The 17,877-nt window shown below is 44.0% G+C and overlaps 1 protein-coding gene across 1 annotated transcript in view; it reads right to left on the bottom strand.

Annotated features, from left to right (window-relative positions):
• Positions 1–17,877, bottom strand: part of CLN8 (CLN8 transmembrane ER and ERGIC protein) — a 183,305-nt gene that overhangs the window by 129,265 nt on the left and 36,163 nt on the right. The window contains exon 2 of the mRNA XM_085610809.1: positions 223–871. Coding sequence (XP_085466935.1) covers positions 223–768 — 546 coding nt within the window. The 5' untranslated portion in view covers positions 769–871. The remainder of the gene's footprint in view (positions 1–222; positions 872–17,877) is intronic.

Below are 17,877 nucleotides of genomic sequence, written 5' to 3'. Positions count from 1 at the left end.
GACTATCAAGGCCAGTAAGTGCCAGACAGGGCAGGATTCAGTGGACGATAATTATAAAAGGTTCTCTGTAAAGAGCTCAATTGCTCCCTGGATGTAAATGTGCGCTAAATAAAATGCCCACAAGAAATCATATTCTTTAGTTTTTTTTCAGTCACAGGTGAAATTATTATTACACTTCAACTTTACCTCGTAGTTTGTATAAAACTGCATTTATATTCTTACCTTAAGAAGCATCCATGACACACAGGTGAAAGGAGTGCTCATTTCCATGAGCAATGTTATCACTGGTATATAATGTCCAGCTGTGCTGCAAACCACAGCACCCAAGAAGCCAGCGAAGGCAAAAAAATGATGAATGGCTAAGAAAATATCGCATGTCCAGAAAAAGATATTGAATGTATGGAGGGCCACATTTTCAAAGAGAAAGAAGCCAGTTGACACCAGAATGGCAACCCATGTCCAATCATGCTGTGATCGTATTGGGTCTGCATACAAGTCCGTGTCAAAAAGCAGAGCCCTCAAGCCAACGACAATACTTTGAATTCCAAACACTGCACGGGTGGCAGCCAAATTCCAAAAGACCTGCTCTTTGGCCGACAAGCAGCGATAAGTAGAACTGAAACAAAAAGATAGCCAGTGTGAAAAAATGAATATTACCAAGTAAATGGCAAAGCCGGCAGCTATCACCTTGACACAAACTTGCCATGAAAAATAGGGCAAATCATTATCAAAAATAGGTGTTGTTGTTTCATCATCCAAAAGAAACATGCTTTTGAATTTTAGAAGAAGGTTCACGGCTCAGTTTGTTTGATTTCTTCTGACACGTTGGGCGATTGTACATCTAGTAATGTAACCCATGCCAAACTTTCATCTGAAAGACAGAAGTGCACTGAAATTAGCAAGGTTTTCCCGGCAGAGTGTAAATACTTGTATTGTCTTTCCAAAGATACTATGCCAACCACACCTAAATAAACAACAATCGGTAACGCATTACGCATGAAAGCTACTTCATTTCAAGCAAATTTGTTACTTTAAGCCAATCATTTTTTTTCGGAAATTAAATGTTACTTGAAGGAAAACCTTCCAAATTTAGCAAGTCACCAGATGTTGAGTTATGTATTCAATTTTGCAGGGGTTGTAAAATATACATTTCTATTCAAAAAAGTTTATTCCATTATCAAATATTCGTTTCTTTACAAGTACACACTTTGATGACGTGCTTAACCTACCCTATTATCACCATTCGTAATTTAAATCACACCAAGTCACCTCCTTACTAGATAGTCCACTTCAGCGTAACAGTTTAATTACTGGAAGATGCTAAATGAAAATGCCAGGGTTATATTGTATAATATTGTATAACGTGCCACGCAAATAATTTTGCTTTGCGCAAGCAGTGCTCAGCTTGGTCAAGCATGTACTGGGACCAGTATAAATTCAAGTGCGAGCACCGCTGTTAAGAGGGCAACATATGTTTTTACTATATGTACCAGTATTCAGTAGTAAAATAGCAAGAACCAAGTGATCCAACAGATTTAGTAAGGGGGTTTATTACCTGAAGCTGCGGTGTGCAAGGGAGGATCCTGTGTGCTGCCCTTCGGTCTCTGGAGCTTTCCGCCTGCCTGCTTGTCTGCCCGTGCCCGTACCTGTGTCTCCCTCCCGCCGCCGCGCTTGGAACATTAGCGGTAGCGGGCAGGAGGGGGACTACACTTTCCGGCAGCACCTGGGGCGGGGCGGAAGTTTACGCCCACTGGACGCACCTGGAGGCGATTTAAAATCGAGCCCATCCTCCACGTCGCGGGACCGCGCGCGGGCTGAGCCCGGGCAGAGGGCGGGCCGTCCCGGGCCGACGAAGGCCGGGCCGGGCCAGGTCCCGTACACCTCGCATTGAACGCCGTTGGTTACGCTGTCTACAGAGGTAATTTGTAACAACTGAACTGTGCATTGTGTAAATCATTAAGATACATTGGATGCTGGTACCTGGGAGAACTCTTGGAACTTATATTGACCCGGCTGCTTTTGCTTGCTTATCTCACTGGGGGACAACACGCTAACGCAGGACATTTAGAGCAGACGGCTCCTCTGTTGGATGGTCATAAGATCAGACTGATGCCAGAATATAAGTGTTACTCTAAATCAGGGGGGCTGAAGAAGGAATATTAGGTAGCAGATTGTGCCATTATGGTTAAAAACAAGACTGCTAAAACGAGGGTAGGGGGAGGAGTTAAAGGGACCCTGGATGCCTTTATTACTAGAGCAGAATCACTGTTAGTACATGAAATTCAACTGGCTGAGCGTAGATTGTCCCTGGACCCCCAATTAGCAACGAAAAGATCCTCGTTGGGTAATATAGCGTCCTGTTTAACGCCCGGCGGCTGGGCGGATCCCAATGAGTCCCCTTTGGAGCATCACACCCAAGCCGACACAACTGACACATCACTGACTATAGTCCATAACCTACAGGGAGACACAACGAGTACAGGCGGGATAGGGACATTGATTGATAATCAAGCCGTCGTACTGAGCCCATATGGCAGAGAGGGATTACAGCCAACCACACCTCAGGGAGTAACGCAGGAGGACACCACAAGGGAGGAGTCTAGCAATCACAGAGTAGTAGGTGAGGCTGATGTGGAATGGACACAAGTCAAAACAACGATTCCCCTTTTGGAAAAGCAAAGTGTGTCAACACATTCACAACTTTATACAATCGATCACCAGGACAAGACACCCAAAAATCCTCTCCATCACAAACTGCGTGTAAAAATAATTTCATATATTTTTATTATTATAAAATTGATCATATAGGAAGACACAAAAATTCATAAAAGTACACAATAAAACAATGAGAAAAATGTTTTTGTTTAAAACAGCAATGCACAGTGTCCTACCTATACATAGAACACACTACACATACATTAGTGCAAAATAAAGGGAGACTCAGTAAGGAACATTTTTTGATCTCTTATCAACAGGGGTAAGGAGACATATGATCATGATCTGCTATTTTCCTAGTTGATTATGTCAACATTTAAGTAATTCGGAAACTAGGAGTCACAACAATCTATACTCTCCCTCCTACGAATGCGTCGACACGTTTCGGTGGAAATTTGAAGATAACCGACCACCTTCTTCAGGACAAGTAATAATATTCTCCCATGTCGTCAGAAAACAGTCTAAATCAAATCATAAAGTACACATATTAAAACACTTCTTACAATCATCAATTAAAACACAAACATTACATTTAAAACCTAAACAGTGTCTGGAACATCAGTCCTATAAATAACCCCTTCTAAATCATATGGAAATTAACAAATGGTATTAAGTAAAAAATAGGGATAGAACAGGCCAAAATGGCATAGTGTTGTTCTCCTGGTGATCATCCATGCGATTCTTCATACACACAATACACCAAAGTGATTTCACACTCATCGTGGTTATAGTAGAGTCCCATCGAACTACATTTAAGTACCTTATATACACGAGATGAGTAGACAACGGCTACTAAAGGGATCCTAACCTCCTCCTTGTGCCTCATCCAGATTACTCAACAGGCCCAATACTATAAAAAACGATAATTTCAGGCAATAGAGTAGCCTAAAAGCTAGAATGTATTCTCTAATCTAGCTATGACAACAGCACCAAAGATTACCTGATACAATCTTTTATAGCCTTATTCTTTCGACACAAATATAGGCGTTTGATGGATAGTTGGTCTAAAAGAAAAGACAAAAAACTTCTATCTTATTCGTCTAATATAGAGTAGATTCTTTCTTGGTATATCTCAGGGACTCTAACTCAATAGTATATATAATTTACCTTAGATGAATTGATGGGTCGAAACCTCAAAAATGATTTCAGTTAGGTCGTAAACGGTGGGAGTATCTATTTTTTTCTCCTCATGGATAAGTACACGGTGGATATAATCCTATAGCCTAAGAACAAAAAACATGTTTTGTATATACATTTATATCTTTCTCTACCTGCTCGTTATATTTGGTCAACCACAATAATGAAGCCCATAAAACCCAAAGTTTAGCATTTTTTTTAAGTCAAAGGACATAATTGTAGGCATATTAACAGACTCCTCATTCCAGGTCAACCCCAATATTAGCGACCATATAGTCTGCGAAAAGCATGACAATCTTATCTTATTACAAAACTCGTCCAGTATGTGATAGCCACCCAAATAGAGCCCTATTTGAATTCATAGTCTATCCTCGTATTATCAGGACCCTAAAGATCCCGAGCTAAGGACTCTAACTTCAGAGCCTATTGCACAATTTTAAAAGTCCACCCAAAGAATACCTAAACCCTGTCATAAAGTTTGCACTCAAACGTGATAGAACACGAACGAACAATCCTCGTCTGTCTCACCGTGAATAGGCGCGTACGCGTCACGAAATAATTCTCCGGGTCCCACCAGCACGACTACGTAGAACCAAATGACTCGTTATTTATACTCGGTAGACCCGAGTTAACTAAAGTCAGCTGTAGTGTGGTACGGCTAAACAAGCCACGACCGCTCAAGAAGTGTACTTATCCATGAGGAGAAAAAAATAGATACTCCCACCGTTTACGACCTAACTGAAATCATTTTTGAGGTTTCGACCCATCAATTCATCTAAGGTAAATTATATATACTATTGAGTTAGAGTCCCTGAGATATACCAAGAAAGAATCTACTCTATATTAGACGAATAAGATAGAAGTTTTTTGTCTTTTCTTTTAGACCAACTATCCATCAAACGCCTATATTTGTGTCGAAAGAATAAGGCTATAAAAGATTGTATCAGGTAATCTTTGGTGCTGTTGTCATAGCTAGATTAGAGAATACATTCTAGCTTTTAGGCTACTCTAATGCCTGAAATTATCGTTTTTTATAGTATTGGGCCTGTTGAGTAATCTGGATGAGGCACAAGGAGGAGGTTAGGATCCCTTCAGTAGCCGTTGTCTACTCATCTCGTGTATATAAGGTACTTAAATGTAGTTCGATGGGACTCTACTATAACCACGATGAGTGTGAAATCACTTTGGTGTATTGTGTGTATGAAGAATCGCATGGATGATCACCAGGAGAACAACACTATGCCATTTTGGCCTGTTCTATCCCTATTTTTTACTTAATACCATTTGTTAATTTCCATATGATTTAGAAGGGGTTATTTATAGGACTGATGTTCCAGACACTGTTTAGGTTTTAAATGTAATGTTTGTGTTTTAATTGATGATTGTAAGAAGTGTTTTAATATGTATACTTTATGATTTGATTTAGACTGTTTTCTGACGACATGGGAGAATATTATTACTTGTCCTGAAGAAGGTGGTCGGTTATCTTCAAATTTCCACCGAAACGCGTCGACGCATTCGTAGGAGGGAGAGTATAGATTGTTGTGACTCCTAGTTTCCGAATTACTTAAATGTTGACATAATCAACTAGGAAAATAGCAGATCATGATCATATGTCTCCTTACCCCTGTTGATAAGAGATCAAAAAATGTTCCTTACTGAGTCTCCCTTTATTTTGCACTAATGTATGTGTAGTGTGTTCTATGTATAGGTAGGACACTGTGCATTGCTGTTTTAAACAAAAACATTTTTCTCATTGTTTTATTGTGTACTTTTATGAATTTTTGTGTCTTCCTATATGATCAATTTTATAATAATAAAAATATATGAAAAATTTTTTACACGCAGTTTGTGATGGAGAGGATTTTTGGGTGTCTTGTCCTGGTGATCGATTGTATAAAGTTGTGAATGTGTTGACACACTTTGCTTTTCCAAAAGGGGAATCGTTGTTTTGACTTTTGTCTGGTGGTGCTCCACCCCTTTTGTGGTACGGGGCCCCTCTCTTCTGAATTTTTATATGATGTGGAATGGAGCTTGGGGGGGAAGAGGTAATCACACGCTCCAAAACACATCAAGCAGCAGCGGGGCCCTCAGGGGCGGCCGGCTCAAAATGCTCTACGCGTGCTAGTAAAGCTAGCCGGAAGGGAGCGGCCAAACCTACCAAAGGCAGTATTACAAACCCGGAGAAAATAGTGTGCCCTAGATGTTGCCACGAAAAGGGGTCATGTGGGACCGAACATATTACCTCAGTGTTAGAAAACAAAATGGAACTACTCCTTCAGCGTCTGCTAGGGCCAGTAATGGCAAAAATAGCGAATATGGAAGGTGCCATAAACAAATTCATGGCCCAAACCCAGCCACAATACACTAGAGACCCCGGGCAGGAGAGGGAGGAGGGTAGTATAGTGACGAATCGTAGCAACAAGGAGCCAAATAATAGGGGGGCTGAACAAACTGAATGCAGCATATCATCATCAAATGTAGCTAATACGGGCAACATGGGTAATAAGAAGTTGAGTGGGGAAATCCGGGACCATTCAGGCACTCGATCTGAGACCACAGACAATGGCTTGATACATAGGGAATACACGAGGCAACGCGGGACAGACCATACAGATTGCATCCAGCCCACTCCAGGGCTCCAGACATTAGACCTACCCCCGGCCTCCTGTCCTTATTCAGTGGTGCTTGTAGGAGTTACGGGACTGAGCAAGGGAGCTGAGGAATCGACTAGTACCTTGATTAACAAGGTAGCGCACTGGGTCAATAACAATATACCAGTCAATAGATTCCAGCACAACCACATCCTTATGGCAAGGAGGGTAGCCTGGATTGGTGGCGGTGAGAAAAAGTTCCCTGGCGACTGTATTATCGTAAATTTAAGATTCCCGGGACTAGTAAAAGAACTCTTAGATGACCGGCACGGGGAGAGTAAGAGAGGGTCGTGTGTAAGGATGCTCCCTTTGTATTATTTTTATAGGGACAGTGCCCTTAATCCCGGGCAGACCATGCAAGGGCCAAGAACAGCCATGAAAAGCAGATTGGATAACATACGCTTGGCCCCAAATAGATTTGCAATCCTCACTGATTACTCTGCTTTGGATGAACAGGATTGACTGGGAAATGTAATGAGCACAGTGGAGGAGAGAGTACATGATGCTGTAAGAAACCAGGGAACAATAAGTAAAATAGGAACTAATAATCAGGATGTTAACGCTGGTATACTTACTGGACAGGTTAGGGTGGGGGGAGATGCACCTTCACAAGAAATTAGTATAGAGATAAACCCAACACAAAGGAGGCCCAGAGAGGGAACTTGTGGAAGGGCTCGTACAACCTTTGAGCTGAGGCTGCTGTCCTGGAATATTGCGGGACTCACATCTAAAGTCGCAAATCAGGAATGGCAAAGTTTTATTAAAGAATATGAAATTATTTGCCTGCAGGAAACATGGGAAACGGACTGCAGTGGCCTGTTCCTGGAGGGTTATAAACTGTTCTTTGTCCCTGCCTGTAAATCGCCTAGGGGTCGAGCCAAGGGTGGTCTAATTATGTATGCGGCATTGACGCTGAAAGGAAGCTGGCAAGACCTAGGGTGGGATTCTGAATGCCTCCAGGGCATAAGATACGTTGCAAAGGGTCTTAAGGTTATTGTTTTTTAATTTTTATAATGCAGGACAATCGATGGCAAATTTGGCGGAGTTAGACCAAAGATTAACTGGGTTAAATGATGTGGGGGACCCCAGTGCCCAGTTAATTTTAATGGGGGACTTTAACACTCACCCGTGCCCATACCTGAAATGGGAAGGAGGCTCATGGGACACTTGTCCCACTACAAAAGGATGGCATATAGAGCACTCCAGAGAAGGCATGGCATTAGGCACAATTTTAGGCAAATCGGCACTAACACACACAATGGACCTAGTCGAGGATGGATCACCAGATTCAGTAACCCCATCGTTTAAGGGGCGGGGATGTGATTCCATCATCGACTACATCTTTGTCTCTCATGCCTTAATTGGTAGGGTCAGTCACTTTTCGATAGTCGCCAGTACATTTAGTGACCATAATCCCCTGGAATTAACAATAGTGATCTTAGATTGGCGTGCCAAAACAGATAAAAGGATCACCGGGGTACAATACAAGGTAATGGACCAGGGCAGGAGAATCAAATGGTGTAAAATTGATGGGCTAGCATTACACAGAGCGCTCCTGGCTGACAATGATAGCCATATGTGGAAATGTTTAGATAGCAGTATTGAGGGGAGCGACCTGATTACAGCATTTGAGGGCACTGCCCAACACATTGATAGTCTTTTATGGCGTAAGATGAAAAAGCAGACTGACTCGTGCCCGAGATGGTTCGATAAGGAATGCCCGAAGGCCCACAGAAACCTGAAGCAGGCGCTCAAAATAGTTCCAAGGGATAGAGATACGATTATGGAATGCAGGAAACAATACAAAAAGGCCATTAATAGAAGGAAGTATTGCCTTCAATCCCAAGCTTGGGAGTCGCTAAAAGAAGCAGCGGAACATCGTGACATGACAAGCTTTTGGAAAACAATAAATGACCCATGTTTCCAAGACTCGAATAAGCCTCAGGTAGCATCCCACATCCTACCGGAGGAGTGGGTAGCGCACTTTACAAAATTATATAAATCGGGGCAACCCAGAGACGCTGCAATCCCAATCGCTGGAACTAGTCGAGGGTGAGTGCATTCCATTCACGGTGGAAGAAGTGAAACTTGGAATATACGGCCTAACTTTAAGAAAAGCGCCTGGACCAGACGGGATTCCGCCAGACTTATTCAAAACTCAGGTGGAACTTTAGGCACCAATATTGGCCAGGGTACTAAATGTTGCCTGTCAGGGGGGCATGCCGAGATCATGGTCTACGGCGGTTATTGTCCCAATATTTAAAAAGGGCAATAGAAATGACCCCCAATGCTACCGCCCAATATCCCTTATAGATGTCACGGCGAAAATCATGGGGAGAGTCATTCTTAATCGCCTTTTGGAATGGGCCAAAGAATACAATATCATTACCGATCTCCAGTATGGGTTTAGAAGTGGGCGCTCGACAATAGATCAGTGCCTTAACCTTTATCATCTAGTGGCCAAATATACTCTGGCCAGGGAAGGCACTGTGTATTTAGCGTTCATGGACCTCTCAGCAGCTTTCGACTGCGTTAACAGAAGGAAGCTGGGGGAGATGTTGGCTGAGATGGGCATAGACTTGGGTTTGTTACGAGCACTACAGTCACTTTACCTTGAAACCACGGCACAGGTGAGATTCACAGATGAGGGTGATTTGACAGAGGAGTTCCACTGCCGGGGAGGGGTGCGGCAAGGCTGCATCCTGGCCCCTTTTTTATTTACGCTCTACGTAAATGGGCTAGATAAAGCACTGGGAGGGCTGGAGGCAGACTGCCCTTCTATAGGGAAGAGAAGCATACCAGTCCTCCTGTATGCAGATGATGCAGTCCTCCTGGCCCGCACAGGAAGGAGCCTGCAGTTGCTCATCAATGGATTTGTCAGGTTCATGGCGGACTTAGACCTAGTGCCAAATTTATCCAAGTCTTATGTCATGGAAGTAGGTAAAAAACCGGCCAAGAACTATAGCTTCTCAATAGGTTCCCACACATTGGAAAAAGTAAAAACTTTTAAATACCTGGGGATTGTCTTTGACCAAGATCTCAGCTTCAAACCCCTAGTAAGCCTTAAATGCAGGCAACTCCCGAGTGCTGTGGGATCCATTATGAATTACACAACAAGACTGGGTCGCTGGTCCCCTCACGAAATTATCCAATTATATAGTTCAGTATGCTGCTCAAAGACCCTTTATGGAAGCGAGGTTTGGGGCTTTCGTGACATGGGGAACATTCAAAAAGAAGAAGATACATTTCTAAAAAGGCTCCTGCAGGTGCCTAGAAGCGTCTCTTCGTATGTTGCCCACGAGGAATTGGGCATAGATTATCTCACTGATCAGGCTGCCTCTAACCCAATTTCCTGTTGGGTAAAAATATGGACTAACCCTGAGGCAACCCTGAGTAGATTAATCATACAGGATTGCATGAAAGGGGATAAGTGGGTTAGAATACCATGGTTAAGATATGTAAGGGATGCTCTGACCAGGCTGGGTCACGAAAAGTGCTTTAATGATCCAAGCACGCTGGCCAATAGAGACAAGGGTAGCATAAAGAAAGCCTGTAGGCAGTACCTGGCTAGGACCGGAGAGGCAACAGAAGGGCCCAAAAGTACAGTGAGATCACACCAGCTCATCAAAACTAAGCCGGGCATGGAATTCTATTTGGCCAACATGTACAATAGACATGATAGATTTCTAATGTCTAGATTTAGATTAGACTTGCTGCACCACATTTTGGCCGTTCCAGCAGGTTTTGTACATGATGTAAGCTCAAAAGGGTGCTGCGGCTGCGATCGTAGATCTCCGCAAGACACCCTGCACTTTGTCTTACTATGTCCCTATTTTGCTTACCCACGTTCACTGTTTTTAAAATCAATACTTAAACGTGCCAATATTGGACAGGTCAAGGTGGCCCTTTTATTTCTCAAGCTTGCCACTGATCCCTTCACATTGTTCAGCATGGTACATTTCCTGCGTCTGGCAGTTAAGCTGAAAAAAACAAGGGGAGAGGAGTAATTGGGTTGACCGCATTAAAAAGGAGTAGTAATAAAAGATTTAAAACCCTGAAAGGAATAGTGCACAAGTGCACAGCTCCCCCGTTTAAGGACGATGTTGATTGTTAGCTTTTAAGATGTTGGTTTTAATATGAATTATTTATTAATGTATTGAATACTGTGTTTTTGAAGGCCCGATTGTATAATATGTATCTTTTATGGCTATTTTTTAATATCCGAATAAAGATTATTTGAATTTGAATTTAGTAACACTGAATGGGTGTTAAAACCACTTTAGCAAACACAGGATAAGAGGTGAAACAAACACTGGCAAAGCCAATAGGCCTTGCCTTTACAATGTGAGCAGCAAGTGTCAGCTTTGACAATACTTGTTTATAGAGCATTGGTTTTTTTAAAGTAAAAGGAAAATAGAACTGAAAATACTGCATGAAAAGAAAAAAGTCTTAGGGAATATAAAAATGTTACATTAAATTCAAAATGGTAAATCTTTATAAAGAGAACAGTTTACTTTTAAAATATTTTATGCAGTAAAATAAACTCTGAGTTGAATTAAAAAAGAATAAAGTAGTGTGACAGTTTAACAAAAATGCTAACCGAGGTCAAATTTACTTACTACAGGGCTCTAAACTGAAACAAATGCCACAGCCATGTGGTGCTCAGTATCAGCTCACGGAGCAATTTAAGGGCCTCTTGCCGAAAAGAGATCTGCTGTTCAATCTTTTTAAGAACACCTTCTGCCTTAAGTGCCAAATAAAAGACTGCAGCAGCTTATCTCCCCCCAACCACATAAATGTTGCTTTTGTGTATCAAGGTCTAGAGTTTAAGGCAAAATGTAGAACACAAGAGACGATTCAAAACCAACTCAAATAAAGGCTGCTCTTTAGTCAAACCCTGACACAAATATACACATTTCTGTAATTGTACTGACAAGTTAGGAGGCTGGAGGAGCAACACAACACAAGTGATGGGGAAAGCAGCGCTTGAAAGAGAGAGTAAGAAAGCATACAACCCAATGGAGTGCTTAAAAAAGTAATTTCCAGATTTGAGCAGAAGGATACAAGTCAACCAATCAAAAAGATGGTAAAGAAGCGATGCTCCAGGGGATGGGAGGGGACAATCACAAGTAGAGGAAGGAAAGCTACTGAACACAAAATAAGCAAATCAGATTCACAAGAAACCCAACCAATGATAAGCAATGGGTTGACAAAGTCAATTTTCAGTATTGATATTGTGGACTAAAGGTTTTCGACAAAAGACAACAAAAAGCTGTCTGGAGGGCAGATCTAGAAAAGGTACAACATCCTTGTTTCAATGTTAGTGCAACATTATCCAAGCCTGCTTACTTACTTGTATTATTTATTTATTTAGAAAGTTTTATATAGCGCGAACATGACCACAGAGGGTATCAGAGCGCTTTATAGATTATGCAGTAGGACGAGTACTTGGAAACACAAATAATCAGCATAACGACAGGTACATATATATTGTCCAACATTCTCAAGAACCTAGCATCTTAGGCACAGAACAGCTTCAAATGTTACGGAAGTCAAGAGGGAAAGGAAGACTGAGGCAGATATTTCTTCATCAAGAGCTCTTTAACTTCTGATTTGAACAGGGCAGAGTAAGGGATCACCCTGACTTGGGGGGGGGGGGGGGGAGGTAGAGAGTTCCAGATCCTTGGCGCCATACCTGAAAATTATCGATTATAGGTCTTTTTTTTCTTGACTTTTTGTGGTTTGAGTAATAGGGTGCTGGCACTTCTAGAGGCTCTTGAACCACATGAGAGCTCCAGTTTCCGAGCGAGGTACATCGGGGTCTTGAGGTGGATGGCTTTGTGTGTCATGCATGCAATTTTCAGCTTTATCCGAACTTCATAGGGGAGCCATTTCAGAGCTAGCAGGTCTGGAGAGATGTGGTTGAATTTTTTTGTGCGCGTAACAAACCTGGCCACAGCATTTAAGCTCACCCTAAGGGGAGCCGTTATCACTCTGGGCAAGCCACACAGCGTAGCACTGCCATAGTCTAGCTTTGCGATCACCAATGATTGCACTGCAACCTTTAGGTCATGAGTAGGGAGATAATGTTTGAGCTTCCTAAGGATACTGAGTTGGAAGTTTGCTCCTTTGGTGAGGGAACTGATGTGTTTTTGCATGTTCAAACTCTTGTCTAGTATGATACCAAGCGAGGATGCCGAGTCAACGAGGTGAGGTCTGCAGTTAAGAGCCGTAAGCTGATTCAACCATTGTTCAACGTCCGGTGATTGCTTATGGGGCGAGATAAGGAGGAATTCTGTTTTTAGAGCATTTAGTTTCAGGTGGTTAACTGTCATCCAGCTTTGTATTTCCAGTAGGACTGAGTTGAGGGACTGAATGTCCTCAGGGGAGGCAATCTTCAGGTATAGTTGAGTATCATCCGCATACATGTGATAGTGAATGCTGGATGATTTGAGCATTTCTGTTAGAGGCTCCATGAACAGGTTAAAGAGCGTGGGAGAGAGTGCTGAACCTTGGGGAACCCCCAGCGAAACTGGTGCAGGATGGGACAGGGATTGGTTCACCTTGAAGCGTTGGGATCTATACAGGAGGAATGAGGAGAACTAATTAAGCATAGGCCCTGACAACCCCATCCTGTGTTCCAGGAGGTCAATAAGAGTATCATGTTTGACAGTGTCAAATGCTGACGAAAGGTCAAGAAGGATCAGTAGGCACGACTCATTGTGGTCCAACATTCTTAACGCGTCATCCACAATGTGCGTTAGGGCCGACTCTGTGCTATGGCCCGAGCGGAAGCCGTATTGGCAATGGTCCAGGAGTTGGAAATGGTCGATATGGTTAGAGTTGGGCAAGCACACATTTCTCTAGGAGTTTTGCTAAGGTGGGGATGTTGGAGATTGGGCGAAAGTTAGGAAGGTCCGAGGGATCGACAGTAGGTTTCTTTAGAATCGGAGTAACTTGACCCATTTTTAGGCAATCTGGAATAACACCTAGCCGCAGTGATGCATTGACTATCGTAGTCCACAATGTTAGTAGGGAGGATCTAACATCCGGTAAAAGGGTCGATGGCAACGGGTCATTGTAGAGGTTGGAAGGTTTCAGAATCGACAGCGTTTTGCGTATAGTGCATTCATCCAAGGTTTGGAAGAGACTCCAGGAGGCGTTGTTTTTGGGGAAGTGTGGTAACGCCGGGACCATGGACTCCGTACTAGGTGGGCATAGGGGGGTTGGTGGGCTGATCGACAGGTGGTTACAGGCCGCTCGTAGATCTGTTTCAATCTTACTGGTCTTATTTATGAAGAAATTTGCGAATTCTTCGCAATTGGGTAATGTCCCTTGACCCAGTGATCCAGAGTTCGGATGACTATTGGCTTGGGACTTGAGTTCGAACAGTTTTTTAGGACGGTTTTTTGCTTGGTCTAACTGAGTTCTGAAAAAGGTGACCTTCGAGCATCTGATGCGTTTATTATAGGAACTTCTCAGGGATCTTAGGTAGTACAGATGCTCAAGGGATGGATTGGACCGCCACAGCCTTTCAGCAAGTCTTAGGTTTCTTCTTTCTGAATTAAGACGATCGGTAAACCATGGTTTGGAGAGTTTGGAGGGGATTCTTTTGAGCTGTAGAGGGGCGACCGAGTCTAGTACATTCAGCATTGCATGGTTATAATGGGCCGTCAGTTCGTGGACATCTGACATGTTCGGTAGTGAGGGCAAGATGTTATCACAGAGAGCGGTCAGATCAGGCGGGTTGACATTCCGTAGGCATCTTTTCAACTGCTTTGGGTTCTTGGGCTGGGCTTTACTTGTTCTTACCAAATCCAAGATACGGAAAGTGATGCAATAGTGATCTGTCCAATCACACGGGAGGATAGAATCGAGGAAGAGGGTGTTGGGCTTACCAATGACGAGATCTAAGGTAGCTCCTTTGATATGTGTGGGGCTGTCACAGATTTGAATTAGGTTAAGGTCAAGAAGGAAGGATTTAAGGCTATTGACCACCCCATCATTTGCATCATTGCAATGGAGGTTGAAATCTCCCAGGAAGATTTGGGAGCCATGGGAGTCTACGTTAGCTGAAATAATGTCCATGATCTGGTCTGTGAAGGGAAGGTTGTCGCGAGGGGGGTGGTAAAATATGTGCAGTTTGCAGGAGTGATTGTTGCCCCCAGTCACTTCAATGCATAGGTATTCACAGGACGGCAGAAGGTCAGTCTGAAGTACCTTCACTGTAAGATTGGTCTGATGTAAGCATGCAATGCCTCCACCTTGCCCTAAGGATCTGTCCAACCTAATGATATCATAGTTGGGAGGTATTAAGAGGTCCAAGAAGGGGGTAGCGGAGTCATTAAGCCAGGTTTCCGTCAGCATTACAAGGTCAAGATCCTGCGCCAGGGTGAGATCGGCAATGTCCGCAGCATGTTTCGCTGCCGATCTACAATTTAGAAGCACACATTTGAGACTAGTGATGGCGTCTGTTGGAGCGGGAAGCGTGGTGGTGACTCGCGTGAGGTTGTTCTCATTTAGGGCTCTGGTGTTATGCCTAGGTTGCCTGAAAGGATCCGTGGTGATGGATTCAATTTGTTGCAAGTTTCCTATGGAGGGTGGGTGAGCTGGAACATAAGAATGTAGGAGAGAGAATATATGTATCGGACAGGGGGGCTTTGCATCTGGAGGGGCGCGCCGGGTCATTAGGGAGCGGAGTGGAGGCCCATCTATGAGGTATGTGGGAGACATGGGGCAGTGACCTCTGTGCGTCAGGGGTGGAGGGGAGCTCAGAATGCCCTAATCAGGGGCGAGCGACAATGGTGATTTTTCGTGGTGGGGCCGCTAGGACTGGGGTTTGCAAACCTTCGATTGAGGTGTGCGGAAGGGCTTGAGAGGCACGGTCCCTGGGATCCTGGAGCAGGAGAGAGCTAGTGAAGTCGGGGGAAGGTAGGGCAGGTGGAGACTGCATGTGACCAACAGGAAGAGATCAGAGGCGTAAGAATACCAAGCGACACGGGCATGGGAATCTCTCTAATTGCAAGCAACCCCCTCTGGATCCTTAGGATTGACTACTTTCAGAAGGGCCAGATAATCTAGGGCTAAAAGACATGGGGTTGGACCATGATGAAAATAGGCTGTCTCTAGAGTGGAATTATCACTTGGGAAGCAAACACCTCTTTTTGCTTGGTTAACCCCCATTTTCTGCCTGGTGTGATTCCGGTAGGAGATCACCCTCACTATTGTTTTATTCCACTCCCTTCAGATTGGGTCTCATCACTCGGTCTGGAGTGAATTGTTTTACTTACTGTTTTTAGTGTATGTTTCTTTTCCTTGTAGCACTTCTAAGTGTAGGGAGATGCCTTACTCCCATTTGTTTTTAATCTGTATAGGATTTCTTTTCTCCCCTTTTAGTTGCTATTATTATTATTTTAGCTTGTTCTTTCTTTACCAGTAGCGCCGTGCAAGGGAAGAAGCTCTCCTGACGTGCGTGCGGTTGCTGAGCACCGCTTAGTGTTGCTTTGTCCGCCTCCTCTGTCTGGATTGGCAGGAGAACTGACACGTCCCTCCAGAGGCGCCCTACTTTACTATGGCCGATGCGCTGACATGCCCAGCAGGGCTAGCCACCGGCATGCCAAAGGCAAGCCCGTCTTCGGCAGCCCTGTGTGCCATGCCACTTATTCACTGCATAAGATATAGGTAAGTCACCCCTACAGCAGGCCTTTAGCCCCAAGGCAGGGTGCACTATATCCTATGTGAAGGCATATCTGAATGATAGATATGCCCCTACAATGTCCAGTCTATTCTGATATTGTGCACAGGGAAGCCATAAGGAGTACATGGGCTGGATACTTATCAAAACGAGTTTCCTACCTCCATGACGGCTTCCCTGATTTCAAAGATGTTTGGTACCAAACATCTTGTCTTAATAAATCCTCACGGATGACAGTGTTGAATCTATTAATAAAGTCACACAGGAGACCCTTTTAGAGGGTCCCCTGAAAACCTACCAAGCACTGCTGTGGTCTCTGACTTGTTTTTGCCTGTCTGCCACCACCAGACATGTTTTGACCTCATGGGGTGAGAGACAGTGCTCTCAGAGGAGAGACAAAGCCTGTTCTGGGCAGAGGTGCTTTACACCTCCTCCAGGACAGCATGGCCTTCTTGGGCGGGATGCTTCAAAGGTGATGTCACCTTTGAAATCCAACCCAAGAACCTCCAGATAGGGGGGGGAAAGCCAAGCCCCCTTTCTTGCTCCACTTTTGGCAGGAGGAAAGGCAGGAAATTTACTTAGATTAGGAGGAGTGCCCCTTCCCACAGGAAGTAGTCAATAGAGGGTGTAGACACCCTAAAGGTAGGTAGCCATTGGCTACTATCTGTCTTCCCTTGTAACGCCACTAAATTCAGTATTTAGGTGGTACCCCGAGACCTAAACATTAAATTCGACGGACAAGAGAAGACCAGGACAAAGAAGACCCGCTGCACAAAAACTAAAGCCCTGCTGCAGAAGAATAAGCAGCCAAACCCTGCCTGCTGCTTCAAGGACTCGACAATCGTTGCTTGCTTTGTCATCCTGAACCTGAAAGGACTCCAAGAACCCCGGAGCACCTCGAGCCTTCAAGAAATCACCAAGAAGCTCCCTTGGAGCGAAGATAACACTCCCCTGCACACGCAGGCCCTGATACCGTGAAGTCCAGTTTGTCGACTTGCTGCTCCTCGATGCAGCACTGAAGCAAGATAAGATACATCAGCTCAGGAGGGTCACACGGACGGGCACCGATGAACCAACTGTGCTCCTGTGGTCCCCGAGTTCTTGTGACCTCCTCCCTCAAGGAGCCCCATTGAACTTACCTGTAAGTCCTCCTGTGCAGTGTGTTTTCACGTGGCCCCTTCACCTGTTTCCGTAAGGTTAAAGTGATGTTTTAATCCTTGTTTAAAAATCACAAATGAATGCTGTTGGACTTGGACCTTTCCGCAGGGTCATATCCAAACTATTCGCCTTTGCCTTACACTTTTTGCAGAATTCATTTTTGCTGGCCTTGGGACTCTTTACCGCTGCTAACCGGTGCTAAAGTGCTTGTGCTCTCTGCTCAAAACATAGCAACATTGGCTCATTCCCAACTGCGATATTTAATCTACTTGTAAATTCCTATTAAAGTAGCACTACAAATGCCCACGGCCTGTAAACTAAATGCTACTAGTGGGTCTGAGCCACTTATTGTGCCACCCACTTAAATATCCCTTCAAAATCGCGCAGGCTTGCCATTGCATAGCCTGTGCGTACAGTTTTAAACTGCCAGTTCGACCTGGCAAAATAAACCCTTTGCCAGGACCAAACCTTGCCTTTTAATATATATAGGTTACCCCTAAGGTCAGGCCCTGGACAGCC

The sequence above is a fragment of the Triturus cristatus genome, chromosome 6, assembly GCF_964204655.1.
Source record: "Triturus cristatus chromosome 6, aTriCri1.1, whole genome shotgun sequence".
Classification (NCBI taxonomy): domain Eukaryota; kingdom Metazoa; phylum Chordata; class Amphibia; order Caudata; family Salamandridae; genus Triturus; species Triturus cristatus.
The sequence above is the reverse complement of the archived record's forward strand: the minus strand, read 5'-3'. Positions and strand labels throughout refer to the sequence as shown.